The sequence below is a fragment of the Idiotropiscis lumnitzeri genome, chromosome 14 (genome assembly GCF_059441095.1).
Source record: "Idiotropiscis lumnitzeri isolate Australia: NSW breed Sydney's pygmy pipehorse chromosome 14, RoL_Ilum_1.0, whole genome shotgun sequence".
Lineage (NCBI taxonomy): Eukaryota > Metazoa > Chordata > Actinopteri > Syngnathiformes > Syngnathidae > Idiotropiscis > Idiotropiscis lumnitzeri.
Genome location: NC_142404.1, coordinates 10,356,387 through 10,373,967, shown reverse-complemented (window position 1 = coordinate 10,373,967; position 17,581 = coordinate 10,356,387). Strand labels below are relative to the sequence as shown.

General features: G+C 42.9%; 1 protein-coding gene across 2 annotated transcripts; it reads left to right on the top strand.

The window, feature by feature from the left end:
* The first annotated feature begins 261 nt into the window (after positions 1 to 261).
* LOC148323422 (uncharacterized) lies at positions 262 to 8,711 on the top strand. 2 transcript variants are annotated; one of them, XM_088315746.1, is made up of 7 exons: positions 262 to 1,406; positions 2,930 to 3,003; positions 3,180 to 3,408; positions 4,644 to 6,550; positions 6,934 to 7,152; positions 7,281 to 7,413; positions 8,156 to 8,711. In XM_088315746.1, exons 1-6 carry the CDS (start codon positions 1,145 to 1,147, stop codon positions 7,383 to 7,385), a joined length of 2,796 nt encoding a protein of 931 aa, XP_088171872.1. In that variant the 5' UTR covers positions 262 to 1,144; the 3' UTR covers positions 7,386 to 7,413; positions 8,156 to 8,711. The 2 variants fall into 2 exon arrangements, with proteins under 2 accessions (XP_088171872.1, XP_088171871.1); XM_088315745.1 differs by having other exon boundaries at positions 263 to 1,406; positions 8,150 to 8,711.
* Positions 8,712 to 17,581: the final 8,870 nt, after the last annotated feature.

Here is a 17,581-nt window from a genome sequence, read left to right as displayed (position 1 = left end):
AGTCAAGGCGTGTATATGCATTTCAGTTATGAAATAATTATGGAAATATTTAAGATTCGAATTTCTCAACCCTAAAATAGCATTACTGATATATACTGTGAAAACATTTTTTAAACGTTAAGCTTAGCTTTATTTTGGGTTTTTTTAGAAAGTCACCCACTTGATATTGATATCGGTCAACCTACCTTGACTCACAAGAGGAACGGAAACTAAAAGATTGACATGTCGGTCAGCCAATCATAATCGAGCTCCATCGGTCTCTTTAACGCGTATGTGCACTATGTGAAGGCGGGGAGGAGTTGGTTCGTTTAGGCTGATTAGCAACAAACAGAGGGTTGCGAGTTTAAAATTTGGATTATTTTGGCCCCAGATTGGATTTTTCCGCCACCGAAGCCGGTTGAACTCGCGTCAGTGTCAACCCGATTCCTGTTGGCACGCTTTTCGATGAGGCCAGGTGGCTATTTGCAACATTTGTCAGCGCTAATAGCGGAGGACAACCTCGTTTTTTTTAGGTCGTTGGAGGTGGCGATGGTGAGCTGATAGCTGCGTCATCATGTTGCTTCCGACTCGAGTTGCCCGAAAGAAATCTCAAGTTAGCATCGTCCGCAGTGATCCTATTCCGAAGGCCACTCCCGACCACCTGAGGTAGATGCAACCCGGACCGCTGCCCGGGGGCAAATTTTGCTAACGGCTGGGGAGCGAGCGAGGCGGCTGACTTTACATCACTTGGCTATATTGGCGCGACCCCTCCTGTGCTGCAATTGTTGTCTCCACTCGAGTGAGCGGTCCCCCAAATCAGGCGTGTTGCCGTTAGAACGTCACAACAACAATAACCATGTGACCGTAAAGTCTGTTAAACATGAACTACATATAAATATTTAATGTTTGGACGAGGGATGCCCGCGATGACATCGAGGATACAAATCTGGAGTATCCACTAAAATGTCGATTGGCATTTTCTCTACTAACCTTTTATAAGGGAGATATTTTTCCTCATTTTTAACAAGTTAGCCCCTTAGACAACCGATGTGTTATCAGGGTATCAACGTGTGTTAACTTGGACTTTCGGGAGTTTTGACTGGGTCCTCCTCAAAACCGGGGCAAAGTTTCGCCCTTTCTATCAGGGGATACAAGACGAGACACGATGGCCGTAAATCGGACGAGTTGCACCCCCAAGCCGTGGTTGAGTGTTGCCGGCGAAAGGAGCAGGTCGCCGAATTTCGAGTGGATCGACGGGCTGCTCTACCGAAAGAAGCTGGAGAAAGGCTTCCTCAACTACCGGGAGGTTTTGGATGAGGATCGGAGACTGGAGGCAGTCGCTACATTTCACCGGCGACCACCCGGCATGTGTCACCTTTCCCTGGAGGAGACCTACAAATGCGTGGCCGAAAACTACTGGTGGGAGGGTAAGGAGAAGGTCATCTTACGGCCTTGCTCTTATCTCACGAATATTTCACGCCCTATCTTGACAAAAAACGGTAATAAGTGTCTTTACAAAGGAGGGAGTAAAGGATCATTGTAGGAATCACACGTTAACCGTCGATTAAGAAATATACACTTTTTTTCCTATTTTAACACAGACTTGCATCCATTTTTTGTAGCGCCTGCCTATACCTGTAGAATACACCCAGGACTGGTCGCCGGTCCACTGCAAGGGCACAAATAGACAACCATTCACACTCGCAGCTGAAGTGTTGGAGAAAATCCTCACAAACAGGGAGAACATGTAAACTACACACAAGAAGGCCACAGCCGAGAGGTGAAAACCAAACCTCAGAACTGTTTGGCAAACTTGCTCACTAATGACTAGCTTACCATAGATGGATGGATGACTAAAATATGTGCGTTAAGGGCTATATTCCGCATGACAAAGGTATGACGCACAAAGACAATATTTATATTCTGATGCTTTGGGGCCGCCACAAGCCTCATTTTTCCTTCTCAGTTTGTTACCGGTGTTGTCGGGACACAGAAGGAGCTCAGTTTACAAACCACAGTTCCAAAAAGCAGCAGGGAATGTATGCGCATTATTTCTCACTCTACCATAATTTTTTCTTAAACTATTGGTGACGTCCTTGTGGGTGTGAGGGTACCAAACAACTTCTAACTCTTAAGAGACCGCATAAAGTTTCTTAAGGTATGCGCTATTGTATGCAGTCTCTTCTGTGTATTTTGGTTAACCGTAACAATCCATCCGTTTTCAATGCCGTTTATCCTTGTTTGGATTGTGTGAGAGCTAGAGCCTCTCCCACCTGATTTTGGATTAGAGGCAATATATATCCCGGACTGGTTTACAGTCATTTGTAGGGGACATACAACCATGTGGACATTTTAGAGTCTGATAATTGATTTTTTTTCGTATATGGGAAGAAGTCACACAAACAGGCGGAAGACAAATTGCACAAAGGAACTTCAGTGCTAAGATTCGAACCCCGAACTGCGATGCAAACATGCTCCCCATCAGGTCACAATTCAGTGACAGATTTTAATTATTTTTATTATAATTATTATTCTAACTTTGGTGGTGGGCCTCCACCCATTTGGCCTCAGCCACAGGTCACCTTCGTGGGCATGGCCTCTTTAGTTTGTGTACAACTGCACAGTACTATCAAGTACAGTATAAACATTTTGCCTTTGTAGCTAAATTAAGTGACCCATTTTGTCAAACACTCATTCCAAAAACTGAAAAAGCAGAAGTATTTGTTAAAAGAACCCTTTGCTTACATTAGTCATCTTAATAATTCACTGACTGGTTTTATGAAACCAGTCTCTGTTTCAATATGTTTATTATTGTCTCTGTAGTTTGCAAAACTACGCAGGATCATACTGATGATGTTTAATATTTTGTTAGCTTTTAGATAAGTGGTCTAGAGGTTGTACCCCACCCCCAGAAGAAAAAATCATTTGTTGACCACTTTTGTCATGGCAGGGATGTACTTCCAAATCAGAGACTTTGTCCTGGACTGTCCTGAATGTCAACACCAGCAACACAAGGCAACAGAGGTGAGAGAGTGTTGCAATTTTTCAAAAGAAATACAGATTTTCCGTTGCTTATCTGTCATAATAAGTCCTCCTTTTCTTTTTATCTCAAACATTTTGACTTTACACTTGTTCGCCCTCATCTTCTGTCCATTTTGGATCTCCCCCTCAACCAAGTTTTAAATCCGCCTCTGTTCTAGGATCTAGGCGGCCGAGGATGCGTCACGAAGACGATAGCATCGCACAGCTCTGACATGCTCAGCAAGCTGAGGAGTCAGCGGGAGGCGGGGATGTTCTGTGACATCACTGTGCGCACTAACGGGCAGTCCTACGCCGCTCACAGAGCAGTGCTGGCAGCCGTCAGTGACCACTTCCAGGAAGTCTTTACAGAGATGGACTCCAGTATGAAGGCAGACATAGATCTCACTGGTAAGTCAAAATATTGTTAGCTTATGTCGCATTTACAACTAAACTGTGAATATTTCATAAGCTGCCTGCATTGGACATGTTTACTGTTCATCCATTACCTAAGTTAGAGGAGAAAAGACGGAATTTGCTGTTATTGAATGTGTGAGTGCGTCTGCTACAACTGTTGCTGTTCCTTCAATAGTTAAATATTTCACCTCTTTGACGGTCCTCTTGTTTGTATTTATATTGTTTTTCGTAGCACTCTGTGTTTGTGAGTTATTCAATTTTCGATATTACTAATTCATGTAACACATATTTTAGTAATAATTGAGTGAAGCAACAAAAAAGTTGAGGGGCTACTTGCAAGTTGACAGAGCCGCTCTGACGAAAAAGGTGCGGCTCTGAAATACGGAGCTGATATTTCAGAAAAATCTGAATTAAAAACAAAAGCTTTTTACTCAAACATTTTGCATTTGAACTCTTCAACTGAGGGTTCCACGGGGAAAAAAACAACACAAATTGGTACATTTGTGAATTGTGACCCACGAATAATTATTGTGAATGTATGAATTTATAAATTCTGTGATGAATTGAAATAGCATCGTTCTTGTTCCTGTTACGTTTAGCAAAAATATCGTGTTAAAAAATTATATAAATCCGGTATAAAAATGAGTAATAGATATACACGTGTAATTAACATGTGAATCTGGTAGAAAAGTGTTTGGTATGCTTCTTGCTTTCAATTTTGGTTTTATCTTGTCATGTTTATATGTACAATCAGTCAATCAATCAAGTAAAACAACACGTTTAACAAAGTAAAACGACATTTTCACAAAGCCTGCGATGTCATCAAAGCATTTAATTCATATTTACTTGGGAATTAGGGTAATTCATTTTTATGTTCGATCAAGCTGCCCTTCACACACCAGTTGAACTCAGTTCAGCGCAAATCGCCTTTTTTTTTGTCTGATCAAAACATTGCGTATCTTAAGAAGAAAAGGCCCTCCTAGGCCCTCCTTCTTACATTCTGTGCTTGCCCGAAATTTTTTGGGGTCCTTTAATGTTCTTTTGGTAGTTGGTAAGAGGTGAAGTCATAAAGGTGCAGCAGTTGAAAGCAGTTTTCAATGTTCTTGCTGGTATTGTTACTTCATTAGCTCTCAAAGTTCTCTAAGTCGAGCAAAGCGCCTTCGCCATCTCGCTCGCCAATCAACTCCGACTCCACGTATCTAACTGTAGGCTCTGTCTGCTCCACTCAGGCTTCAGTGAGGACAGCCTTTTGTCTCTGCTGGATTTCTCCTACTCCTCCACACTTTGTGTGCGCTGGGAGGACCTCCCCGAAGTCATCACCATGGCCCGTCACCTCGGCATGTGGCCTGCTGTGGAGGCCTGCTCTGCTCTTATGAAAGAGCACCACAAAGTTGTTCATCCTAGCCGGGACTTAAAATTGGACTACGGTGGTGTTTGCAGTCAGCGCCATCACCAACTGACAGAAACCAAAAGGAAAAGGGAATTGGAGGATAACATTGGCAGCTTCCACTTAAAACTGGATACATCTGGTGAGTCTTTAGAACGGAGTCCGAGTTGCAATTTGCGTAGGATGCCAAGTGCCAAAGTTCAAAACGGACTCCCTGTGAGCCCCTCACACCGGATGAAGCTCATGGACTTCAAATCTCCTTCCTCCAAGAAGAGCGCCGTATCCACAAATATTGGCACCCCACCATCCAAAAATTATTCACCCATATCTTCCTCCAACACCCATCTTCTCCGCTCAAGTCCCGGTGCTGCTCAGAAAGTTCAGAGATTGCTGCCCATGCCGGAAAGCCCTCGACGGAACCGAAAGTCGTGCACCTCCAGATCCAGTCCTGTTTGTAGCCCTGTCAGGGTGAAGCAGGAAGTGGAGGAGGTGGGAGTAGATGAGGAGGACTATGCAAGAGCCCAGGAGAAGTACAAACTGATGTTTGTTCTTGGCCTCCAGAGAACAGCCCTTCTCCCTCGACCGGAAGATCTGATTGGTTGGAGGCAGAAAAAACGACTCAGGAAGCTTAAAGCCAACAACTACTCGCTAACTAAGAGGCGTAAACCCCGCGCCGCTCCCCCAGTGCTACCATATAGGCCCATGACGCTCTCTCTCCCCCTTTGCGACCCTGTTAATAGTCTCCTACATAACAAGGGGGGGAAACCCAAGTCTGGTAGCCCACCTGTTACTGAAGGAATTACAAAGAGACATCGTACTAATAAACGGGTCCCTCCTAGCGACCGAAGCATGCGAAGTAAAGGGGTCTTACCTGATATTTTCCAAGCGGCATCCCGGCCTGGTTTCAGTGGGAGAGAGCTCAGACGGTCTGTGAGAAACGGTGCTAATGTCCAGCAGCCCATGCGGCGTATCCCTAACAAAACTCCAGTGAGGAACACAGTTAGGATCAAATCAGAACCAGCCGAATACTCCGTCTCAGGTCTCTCGCTCACATCAATCAATCAATCTTCTCTGAAAACACAAGATAGGAATAAGATCGCCATTGAGGCCGTCAAGACACCGCGCTACAACAGCAGCCGTCCGGGGGCAAAAGCCAAGCCGAGGCGGGGCAGCGCAAGAGAGGAGCAGAAGCCACGACGGGGCAGGCCCAGGAAAGTGTTGAGAGATGAGATGGACACGGAGAGACAAGTAAAGGACGTTCAACCTGGTGGGTTCCAGTTCTCAGAGCACTCTCCTCCCACGGCCTTCCACAACCACCCTTTATATAAAGTCATCAAAGAGGAACCCGCAGATCCTGTGCCAGTTGGCGGCCCTTTCTCGGACCCTCCGTCCCCAGACCTGGGGAAGCGCCAGAGCAAGCCCCCCATCAAACTACTGGACTCTGGCTTTTTGTTCAGCTTCTGTCGGCCGTCCGGGACACCCATGGTGGGAATCAAGAAAGAGGAAGAGAGCGTGGATATTTGTTTGACGCGCTCCGTGTCACAAGTTGGAGAGAAATTTGGATCGGGTCCGTCCAACCACAGGGCACTGAGAGCCAGAGGACCACCGCCTGCCTTGCCAATAGTGAAGAGGGAGAGGGAGGAGAGGAGTTTGAGCCAGAGCAGGGTTCAGAGACGCAGGGCCAACTCCAGAAACAACACTCCTTTAGCCAGATCTAAAGGGAGAAAGTCTACACTTACCATACCAAAGGTGGGTAAATCAGTGGTTCCCGTAATGACAGTTTTATTATCTTTCAACGTTTGTGTTCAGTCGGGGCTCTGACCTCTGTGTGGCTTATATGATCTATTTGATTAACTGCTGCACAGTGCAGGAGAAGCACATAGAAAACAAATAGCTTGCATTAAGGCCCGGCTTGATTCATCATTTTACGATTATCATTTACTACACGATTTCGTGATCGTCGAAGCTGCGTGCTTTTAAAGCGCTCCTATCACCCAAGCACACCAGTAAGCGTCATGCCAATGTCTAATCTTTGCTAAAGTTGTTCCGCCCTGGCTTGAATCTTTATGCATGTACAGTCTTGCGTAAGCCCCACAAGAATATTTCACCGTTTTTGTCTTGAAACCCACCAGCAAGAGCCTGTCGCCATCCCCTTGAGCAGCAGGGGCTGCGTCGTATTGGACTCTGTTCACCGGGCAAGGCTAAAGCAGCTGCGGGGACCCCGTAGCCAGGCCCCAAAAGCCCCAAAGGTGGCCCACTCTTGCACGCAATGCTCCACGTCCTACCCGGACTGTGATGCTCTCATCATGCATCGCCTGCGGCACATCGAGGGCAAACACTGGCCATGTCTGGTAAGTCGAGACCTACCTCATCCTCAGATAAAAAAAAAATTCCATTCCTTTATTCAAGAATAGAACATTTCAAAACTGAAACATTTTTTTTACTATTTTTTTGTCTTATATTGCCTTCTTCTCCGAAGCTTTGCAGCAAGACGTTTTTTCGACTGAGGAATGTACGGAACCACATCCGCACCCATGACCCCAAGTTGTACAAATGCAGGAGCTGCATTGTCGCGGGCTCCTGAGGCCAATTTGTCGCCCATCAAGGTTGAGGTGAGTGGCTCATTTTGAAAGACTGAGATGCAGTCGCTGAATACTCTGTTTTTGTCCAACACCTTAAAAATGCCAGGTCAACTTCCTTCATTCCTTCGTAGAAATGGTGGGAAATTCTTATTAGCAATACACAGGTTTCTGTCAATAAATTTTAACATCATGCAAAGCATTTATTGAAGTACAATTCAAGAAGTCCAATTTATTTAGATTTCATGAGGTTTGGTTTAATTTAATTCATAATTATTGCTTCCAGCCATTTAAAACCTCAAATTTACCGATCACCTCGAGACCAAAATTTTCAGAAAATACGGTAGGTCAGAATTGGCCTTCTGTGAAGTATTTTTCTGTGTGTGTAATGAGTTTCACTTTTTGAATTTAACTCTTACATAAAATGAATTTCAGATTCAAATTTATTGAGATGGACTATTTCGATCAAATTAATAGTAGGCTTTACTTGATCAAGATTTGGTCTCTGTCAGCGAGTTCAAAAAATTCGACAGATTTTGCATTAAATGCAAAATATCAGATATTTAGATCAGTGTGAAGTCTAATTTGTAGTTCATATTTTTTTGTGTGGTACAGGTCAGTTTTATTTGGATAAAATGTTGCTTTTTGTTAACTGTGCTCAAGATATAAACAAAAAATGTCATATCTTTGATGTAATAGTTTTGTCCATTTTTTTTTTTGTGAGTATTTTCCATCAAATTTTGGTTGAAGTCCTATCTTTCTTCCTCAGTTACAGGATTACCTAGAGGTCATCTACAACAGAGTGGAAAAATCTCTTCTTTTTGTTTTCCTCCCCAAGAGTCTGACAGAGAAGTGACAAGGAAGTCACACGACTAATCAGAAGCATAAAAATAATGGAAACTGTCACGTTCAAGCACAACAGGTCCTGTAAAGACAACGGACTGTTCTTTGGATTCTAATCTAATCATGGTGGTATTTAAACACCAAACCAATGGCGGCGTGTGTCCGTTTTCCCCTCAAAAACGTCATAACTTGAACATTTACTCTCAGGGGCGGGGGAACATGACGCCGCCGTGCACCGTCGATCCCATGTCATCATCATCATCATCATCATGAACATATTTGTGTATAAAAAAAGAATACCGTGATTGTTTTAACTGGTTACTGTTGCATAGCGTCATCAATCCTTCGTGTATAGTTGGATTTGGAGTGCACTTATCTTTAGCCTATGTTGTAAACCTAAAAGCTGGTGATAATTTTGAAAGTGGGGCTGGAATACTTGAAGCCAAGGGTGGGAATACTTGAAGTGTTTTATTGGGTGGAAGGTGAAGTCTTGGAGGTCCTATGGGTGTTTCAGTGTCCGTTTTGGTGTGCTCAACTACGTAATAACTTCACTCGCCACCGCCCTTTGTTCTGATCTGCGTGTCTCACTTAATAATCCGTACATAGAAGCGATTGATGTCGTGCGTGACTGTTACGACAAGACTGCATGCGCATCGGCAGTACGGATTTTCGCAACGCGACTGCTTCATGATGGCAATTTGATCCATCCCGTCCTCCACCTAAATCCAAGCCCTTTTCCCTCCTACTGAATAAATGCAATGTGTGCACATAGAGATGTTTATGGTTCACAAATTAATTTTCAAAAATCTTACTGTCTGTTAAAACTGAATACATTTTTGACTTTTATATTGTTATACTTGCTTTAATTATCTTTTTCTTTTTGCTATAGTCTCAAGCTCGCGTGTTGAGCCAGCATGACAAATGATAGGCTATTTAACAAAAATACAAGAGTATTTATATAAAATGCTGGGATCTTTTAACATGTTAAATGTTGGGGATGTATGTGATTGCAAGTTTTAATGAGAATGAGATTTGAAATGCATTCCTGTGCTTTTTGTGGTGGGGAAGGTAACGCGTGTTTGCTCTGGGGATGTTCTAAATTGATCAATAAATCTGAGTATATAACATTGAGTGTCTCAAAGTTATGCCTTTGTAAAACAAAACGAGAAATGCTTGATTTGATTGATGCTGTTGTTTTATTTTTGTTTTTTTATCAAACTTTATCCGTTCATGGTTTAAATACCTCTAGTTATTTGGGGTGCAGGTAAGTTGTATCCTATTCCAGCTGACTTTAGGCCAGAACCGTACACTCCAGACTGGACACCGGCCAATCACAGAGCACATATAGACAACAATTAGCACATATGGAATAGTTGGTCTTTAATGAGCCTTACGAGAATGTTTTGGGAATTTGAAAGAAAACACCTACATGCAAAGTCCAAACAGGAGACGTGGAGAAATGATTGGAACCCTGAATCTCAAAAATGGAAATCATAAGTACAAACCAATATCAGACCATGCTGCCACTGCAAAAAAAATATGGAATCATTAGTCTTGCAGTATGTGAGTTCAGTGCTTTTGTTAGCAAAAAAACTGATAAAACTAACATAGCAAAGATTGTTATTTCAAATGGCAATTTCCTGGCTTGAAGAAATAAATCAAGTAAAAAAAAAAGGAAATCATTTTAGGTCAAGCGGGGCAGGGGCCGTAAATCACTGATGAATAATCAGAAAAAAATATATCTTATAAAACGAAATACTTCAACACCGCTAGTACTTTTGTTGCATCATCTTGGCTTAAGAGCTGTCAGTTTCAAAGGTGTAAATGAGTACTCCATCAGCTTGGCTCCAACTTTCTCTGATTGCTTTTGCCAGATCAGTTTTGCAGTTTGGAGTCTTGCCATTGGCTATTTTCTTCCAACGCGCACCAAAGGTTTTCAATTGGATTGTGATCCGGCCTTGACAATGACCTTGTGGAATGTTTTCACAGTTTATGTGTCTAGATGCATTATCATTTTGACTTCATCTTCATCATCATCACCCACCTTCATGAATACGTTTGATAATCCTCTCCTTTAGTTTCACTTGACATCTTGTGTTTGGAGCCATGATTCATGTCATTCTACTTGGTGCAACAGCTCTACCCTTTAACTGCTGGCTAACAAAGCGTTGCTAATCTGATTAGGTTTTAGTTTTTGGAATGGAAATTTAAGGGTGATTACATTTTATTTTTCCACAGAATTGAGGGATTGCTTTTTCCCCTCTGCCTGGTCTAAAAAAAGTAACCGTTACTGCCCTGCACAATTTTTCTTGATTTATTTTTAGTCTTTCTTAAAGCCATAAAGTTGTCATTTGAAATAACTTTAGTTTTTTTGGCAGGTCAGTGGTCTACTTTTTTCAACATTCCCCCCCCCCAAGGGTTTGTATATTTATAGTCCAAATTAAGATTGCAGGCGCTCAAATATGATCCGTCATTGACCGAAGCACTACATAATGTGTACACGTGGTGGCGCTGTTTGCCGTTGGACCGCAATAACCGCCCAATGAAGCTCAAGACAAAAATGCAAAATGGTTCCGGTCACATCCTATTATTTTCAATGTCCCTGAACACTCCCTAGCAACATGCCCAAGTCAAAGTGGCTTGGCAATTAAATTTCTTAGGAAGCAATGTGGATACTCAGAATATTACATGTGATGAAATAATGTTTGCAGACAATGCCTTTAATGAACGCTTTTTAAATCAACGAATACCTGTAAAACACCACCTGGTGACAGTATCACTCCGCAGACACCTTCCTGCTTCTTCTCTTCTTATGAATCATTCAGGCTCCTTCAAAGTGTGTGCAGTTTTATCCTGTTTTAGTTTTACCACACATGGGTTAACTATTGGAATTGTATCAAGGCAAGAATGTTAAAATTGATTCCATAAAACGAACTCCTTCCTTTAGAATGCACTAGTATGCTGAACATCAGTCAAGAGGTGAGTAGTGTTACATGAAAGGTTTCTGATTATTTTGAGTCACTAATGTGTCTTTGCATTTATATGACAGCTAAGAAGAGTGAAAATGAATGCAGGTCAACTTTTTCATTATGGCTACCTTTGCGTCTGTCATCAAGGAGTGAGTACTTTTTTGTTTGTTTTATTAGACTGTTGTAAACTATGTTTTGTGTGAGATGGTAGTTATACAACGTAAATACATCCATGTCTGTCAAACTCCACTAGGTGACAGTATCTTCCTGCAAACGCCTTCGTTAATTGTGAATTAATGTCAACTTCTCTATGTTCATTCATCATCACAGAGTGAGTTATTTAGCAAAGAAAGAAAGAAACAAACAAAAACTAAAATAAATCAAAGGTATGCTACTAGTAGTTTACTTATATTGACTTTTTTTTCTTTGGGCAATTCAAGGTGCCTCACATGAGCAAAGACACAACATCAACAAGCCTTTACAAACAATAGATAACAACATTCAGAAGCAACTCAGAGAAAACAAAAGTAACTTCCAGACATTACTAAAAGGTAGTTTGACAACATTTAAACACATTCACAGAAATCTCCCCAAAAAACATTAGTTCAGATTAAAGTAAAGAAATAAATGTATTTTGACCAAGGATAACAGAGCGTCCTTGTCCTATGAAAAACACGTGTCATTTTTTTTTCATTTCAATATTTTTACCTGAATGGTCTTTCTCCGTTACACAAATCCCATTCAGGTGAAAAAAACAAAACAAACATCTGTTGTTAAAATTGGACATACTTGTTTTTCACAGGACAGCGACGATATACAGAAGGTGTCCAAGGATTGACCCTTGATGGACACCACATGCCATTCAATCAGATTCAAAGCTTTCTGTGGTCACAAAGTAACTCCTTTCCTCAAAGTAAGACCTAAACTATTTTAAGACTGTTCCATTTAATCTCACCCAAGTTTCCAACATGTTCAACTATATGTTATGATCAATTGTATCAAATGCTGCTGAGATCCGGTGAGAGAAACTCTGACACCTTGCCTGCGTCAGTGTTCAATCTTATATCATTTAGTTCTTTTATAAGAGATGTTTCTGTACTGTGATCAGGTCGGAATCCCGATTGGAATTCATCAAAAAGTCTGGCTGAGTTCAACAATTTGCTGAGTTGGTTAAAAAAACACTTTCTCGACAATTTTGCATAAGAAGGGAAGGTTTGATATGGGTCTATAATTTATTAACAAGGACACATCCAGCATTCTCTTTTTTAGAAAGTGCTTGACGGCGGCTACTTTCAGGTTTTTACGAAACTTACCTGACTGAATTAAGACAATTATTTGCTGTTTCTCAGTTCGAACTGATATCGCGATGATTTTGGAATAAATCAGATGATATTGAGTCAAAACGGCTAGTTGATGGTTTCAACTGTTGAACCAACTATTATCATTTTTTTTTATTATTCACTGGGTCAACTGTGTGTTTTTTTATATAATCCGACATGATATATTAACTTGGGCATCATTGAAGTCAGTATTTTTATCCAGTTTGCATGAGTAACTCAAGGCAGCGTTAGGCCCGTGTATAAGTAGTGCTTTCACACTGCCGCATTATTCGGGGGGCCTCCGTCTACTTTTTCAAGTCTCGGAAACCAGCAGGGTCTTGCTTACTCGGGTTACCCTCGCAGCACTAGTGCCTGCATATGTGGGCTTACAGAGAGTACGCCCAGGAACAGCTGACAATTTATGCTGCTGGGGCCCCCACATTCTCAGTGGGAAGGAGGAGGAAGAGGATGGGGGGGGGGGGGTGGCGTCAGTAGTGGGGTAGTAAAGAGTATGGGGGGAGAAAAAAAGCAAGGATGGGTAGCACATATACGGGTCGCTGAGGGTGAGAGGGGAGGAGAGGCGGCTCGCCTTGTTTGTAGCTTGTCAGCAATTGCCTGAGACAAGCTTTTTGCCTCTGTGTGTGAAAGCTACTTGGCAGGAATGCTCGGAACGTACCAAGTGACCTGGCAATGGGGGGGTTGCACAAGAGAAGCGTTGAGGAGCGTGTGTGGCACAAATGAGCCTTTAGCGCCTGCTTTCTTGAGCGTGTGTATGTCTGCGTGCGTGCATATCCGCGTGCGTGTGCGTGTGCGAGGGGGTGCGCCTGTGTGTGTGTGTGGATCGGGGGCTGGAGAGAGTGTGTGGCTATGTCCTCTCGCTCTCTCTCCCTCTCGAGAAGCAACAAAAGATGGGGAATGAGACAACCCCCCTCCCCTCCCCTTTCCACTCCTCTCTACTCCCCCTTTTCCCTTCCCCAGTTCTCAAGAGAAAGAAACCAAGGAAGGAGGGGAAAAAAAGGGAAAGAAGATGATGAAACCCGAAGTGGTCCTGCAGTGTGAATTGTTTGCACGCATCTGGATCGTGTGTGTCTGTGTGTGCTTGTCATTATTATGTGTGGGCGTCTTGTCTCTGTGTGTGTTTTGTTCCTGGCAGGGGTTGTTATTGTTTTAAGTTATTGTCCGTGCGCGTGAGACAACCAATAGCCTGTTGCTTTTTAGCTAACGTCCCCCCCACACCCCACTCCCCACTTCAGTCAACGTCAGGAGGAATGCAGCGAGCAGATCCTGCAGGATTCCTCCTCCACTCTGGCTTCATTAATCCCAAATGCCGCCTTGGAGACAAGCATGGAAAAAGATATTTTCATATTTAGGTTGCTGACACCAAAATTGAGAATCTCCCGCAACCTTAATACACTCCAGCTGTAATCGTTTCCTCACCAATAACGCAATACAGCGGAACTAATATTGTTACTGGCGGTAAAAGCACGGCGGAGTAGTGGTTAGCACATCTGCATCACAGTTCAGATGTTCCTGTTACGCCAGCTCCCTTCTTCCCCAGAAGAATGTGCGGTATTGAACTCCATATTCTCCACAGTTTCTTTGCAGCCCTTAGTTTCCTCTTGATACACAGCATCTGGACTGGATTCTGACATATTATACTCCACAGTCTCCACTTTGCTGAAGCGGCCTGTTTTTATTTTTATTTTTTTTTTTACACCCTTCAATCAAATCAAAAGTGCCTCCTTACCAGCAGCCACATTTCCGTTGCTGTGCCTTTGCTCGCCTTGCACTTTTGCACTCCATTGTCTCTGCTTTGCTGTAGCGCTTCGGTTCCTTGTTGCCCTTAGTTTCCTATTCAATCAAAAAGGTGAAAACAAACACATGCTAATGTCGTCTTATGCAATTGTGATGCATTTGCTGCAGCAGTCCAGTGTGTCCTCTTGGATAACATTTGTCCCCTCATCAATAATCATAGGCCCGTTTCTATGCCTGGATCCCACGCCACAGTCTCTAATTTGCTGCAGCACTCCGTTTTCTTACCGCCTTCAATCTGCTCTGTCAAGCCAAAATGACGAAACGAAACACACACATTTGCATAAGGTTACCACTCTACCAGGCATACCTCTGGATGCTGCAATATTATAAGCCTTAGTCTCCTCTTTGCTGCAGTGGCTCTCAGGCTCCTCTCAAATCTAATCTCAAATGGAAAAAAAAAAAGCACACATGCTCATGTTTGCTTTCCTCGTTGCCTTACCTAAGCTCTGGACAATGCAACATTTATATTCCGTAATTTCCATTTACTGCTGCAGCCCTTAGCCTCTATGAGGAAAAATGAGTCATCGTATCAACAAGTCACATGGCAAGAAGTAAACACAGCAGATCCTTGTTCTGTTCATTACAAATGACGAATTAAGTGTGGCGTGGTTTATCACGGTACTGTCTTGATGTGGGAAAACTGAGAGCTTCAAACATTGGCAATTTAGGAACAGAACTGGACACATTAGGCCCGCCTACAGTCTCTAACCAGCCCTCACAGTGACCACGAAGTTAAAAGTAAAGTGCTTTTATTTTGAAAGTTATGCTTTTATTTTATGTGCACACCTGTAGAAGCAAGGTAGCGAGCAAGAGCTACGACTTGCATCTAGAGTATTGCCAACTTAGCGGCATTTCCACTTATATTGAGCAACTTTTCCGACTTTGGAGCTACTTTTCTAAAAACGTGAATAGTAAAAATTCTAACAGTGGTCCTCATGTTGACATTCTCATCTCCTGCATGGTGGAGGGAAGAGGGCAAAGAAGATTAGGCCTGATAATTTTGTATGCAAATCTACAGTTTTATTCTGTATGTGTTGGATGTGTCAAAGTTATCACTGTATAAATTACTTTCAATAATCTATATTTCATGCTTATCTATTTATTTGGGAGTTGTGCACAAAATTATTCAAATTTTCTTAGTGTAAAGATGGAATTTTAATGACTGCTTGTAATTTTGTTTAAAATGTGTATTTCGTAATTGTAACTGCATACAATATCTACAAACGTAGCATTGCATTAAACCCAAGACAATGTGCTTTTTCTAAATTAATTAAAAACAGACAGCGTTGTTGTTAGCATGTTGTCTTGGTCCTTGACAAGCATTCCAGTTTCTCAGGTCACCTCTTTGCAAAATGAATTACTCACTTTAAAGGTTAATGTTTTCCTGAAAACGTCCTTTAAATTCCCCACATCCCACTTGTCACGTTATTCATGGTAGTTCCTAGACCAAATCAGTGTTGGTGAGGCAGCATGAAAGTCTACGCAAGTGCTGCTGCTTTCTGAGTCTATATCACACATAAAGAGGCTGACAGGTTAGGCAATTTTAAATGAATTAGGCCGTGAATAATTTCCAGCGTGTCACAATGTATTGGGGGTGAGGGTGCACTTTGAGCCACTCGTATACAGCTCAGGGGAGGATGTTCTTTTTTTCTTTATTTTTTTTTTTCTAATTACAAGGATTTGAATGTGCACACAATTACATTTACGCGTGCACTCCTGAAATGACGTTGACATTGGAAAGCGGTCTTGCCCAATGTGTATGTAAAGGGAACGCAAAGGAAGTAGGACAAGAGAGGAAGAACTGGGCGGGCATTTGGGGTGGAGAAGAAGATGGGGTTGTAAGAGAGGGAAAGTTAAAGGCGTAAGGAGGAGGAGACTGATGAAGGCGCCGGCGATGGGAGGCAGGGTTGGAGGGAGGGAGGCGCATGGAGGAGGGAGGAGGAGGAGGAGGAGGGTTGATCTCTGGGGTTTGAAGCGCATTAGTATTCATAGGGAAGAAGAGGCCACAGACAGCAGAGAAACAGAGGGACCAGACAGAATAGAATAGCACACACACACACGCAAACCACACACACACACACACACGCACGCACGATCGCACACACAAACCTCGAGTATTACGTGGAAGCTACACACAGTGTCATAACGGTGCAATAACATCTCATAGTTGCACACGGGCATTCAGCCACTGGAAATCCTCCCTAGAGACACTTGCCCAGACGAGGCCCCCCCCAAGTGCACTTCCCCCTTCATCTCCCCCTGGATCAAATCTGACTCTGGAAACATCTCTCCCGCCCTCTCTTATCAATAACGAGGGCTGCAGATGATGTTTTAAGGTGACCTTAGCGAGTGTATCTACCTGCAGATGTTGGAAGCAAGAAGGAACTGGTGAGAATAAGGGTTGGGGGAGGAAGACGTGTTGGCGGCCACTTGCAAATAACAACGCTGACGCCGGCACGGCCCACAGAGGGAAGGAGAGGAGAGAGAAAATGGCAACATTCTGGCTGTTCTATTCATAGTCGCTCTCTTCAGACTTTGTATGAGTGTGCCTATGCATGCATGTGTGTTCATGCGTGCGTGTGCATGTGTGTGTGAGAGTGGTGAGGGGTGTGAGGGGGGGTCATGTCAGTGGGCAGGTGGTGTACAGCTGACAGTTGATTTGCTGTGACACCAGACACACTGGCTGCTGCCTTGGACTCTTGAGGCCTCGATCACAACGTCCCCTGGAAGCCCGGATTACACACAGGCACGCACACACAGCTCTATTACTACAACTCTAGCTCGGATAAGAGTACAGCAACCTAGAAAGAGATGAAAACATCGTCATACATCAACATTGTGGACCTCCAAAAATGCCTGAAAATGTAACTTGCACGCCTGGCCAGAATTGGCGACGATAACTTGTCAAGAAGAGAGACGAATGACTTGACGTATGATATTTTTTATCTCCTTTTGCGTTGAACCGTTTTTTTTTTTTTTTTACTTTAAAAACAAAGAATTGATCTTTCTTTGTTTAACACAGCCTCATAACTCAGCCATTGAGTCTGTTCAGCTTATTGCTAATGCTAAATAGCGCCAATGTTGCTGTGCTCTAAAACTTGAAAGGGGACGTCGACTCAAAATTAGTCTTTTCTATAATATGTTCTCTGTAGCCCCGTTAGTCCAAATACAGTATTCTGATTAGTCTTGCATTTGTGATCCGCTATTGGCCGTTACCTAAACCCTAAGAAATTGTGATGTAATTATCAGTCAACA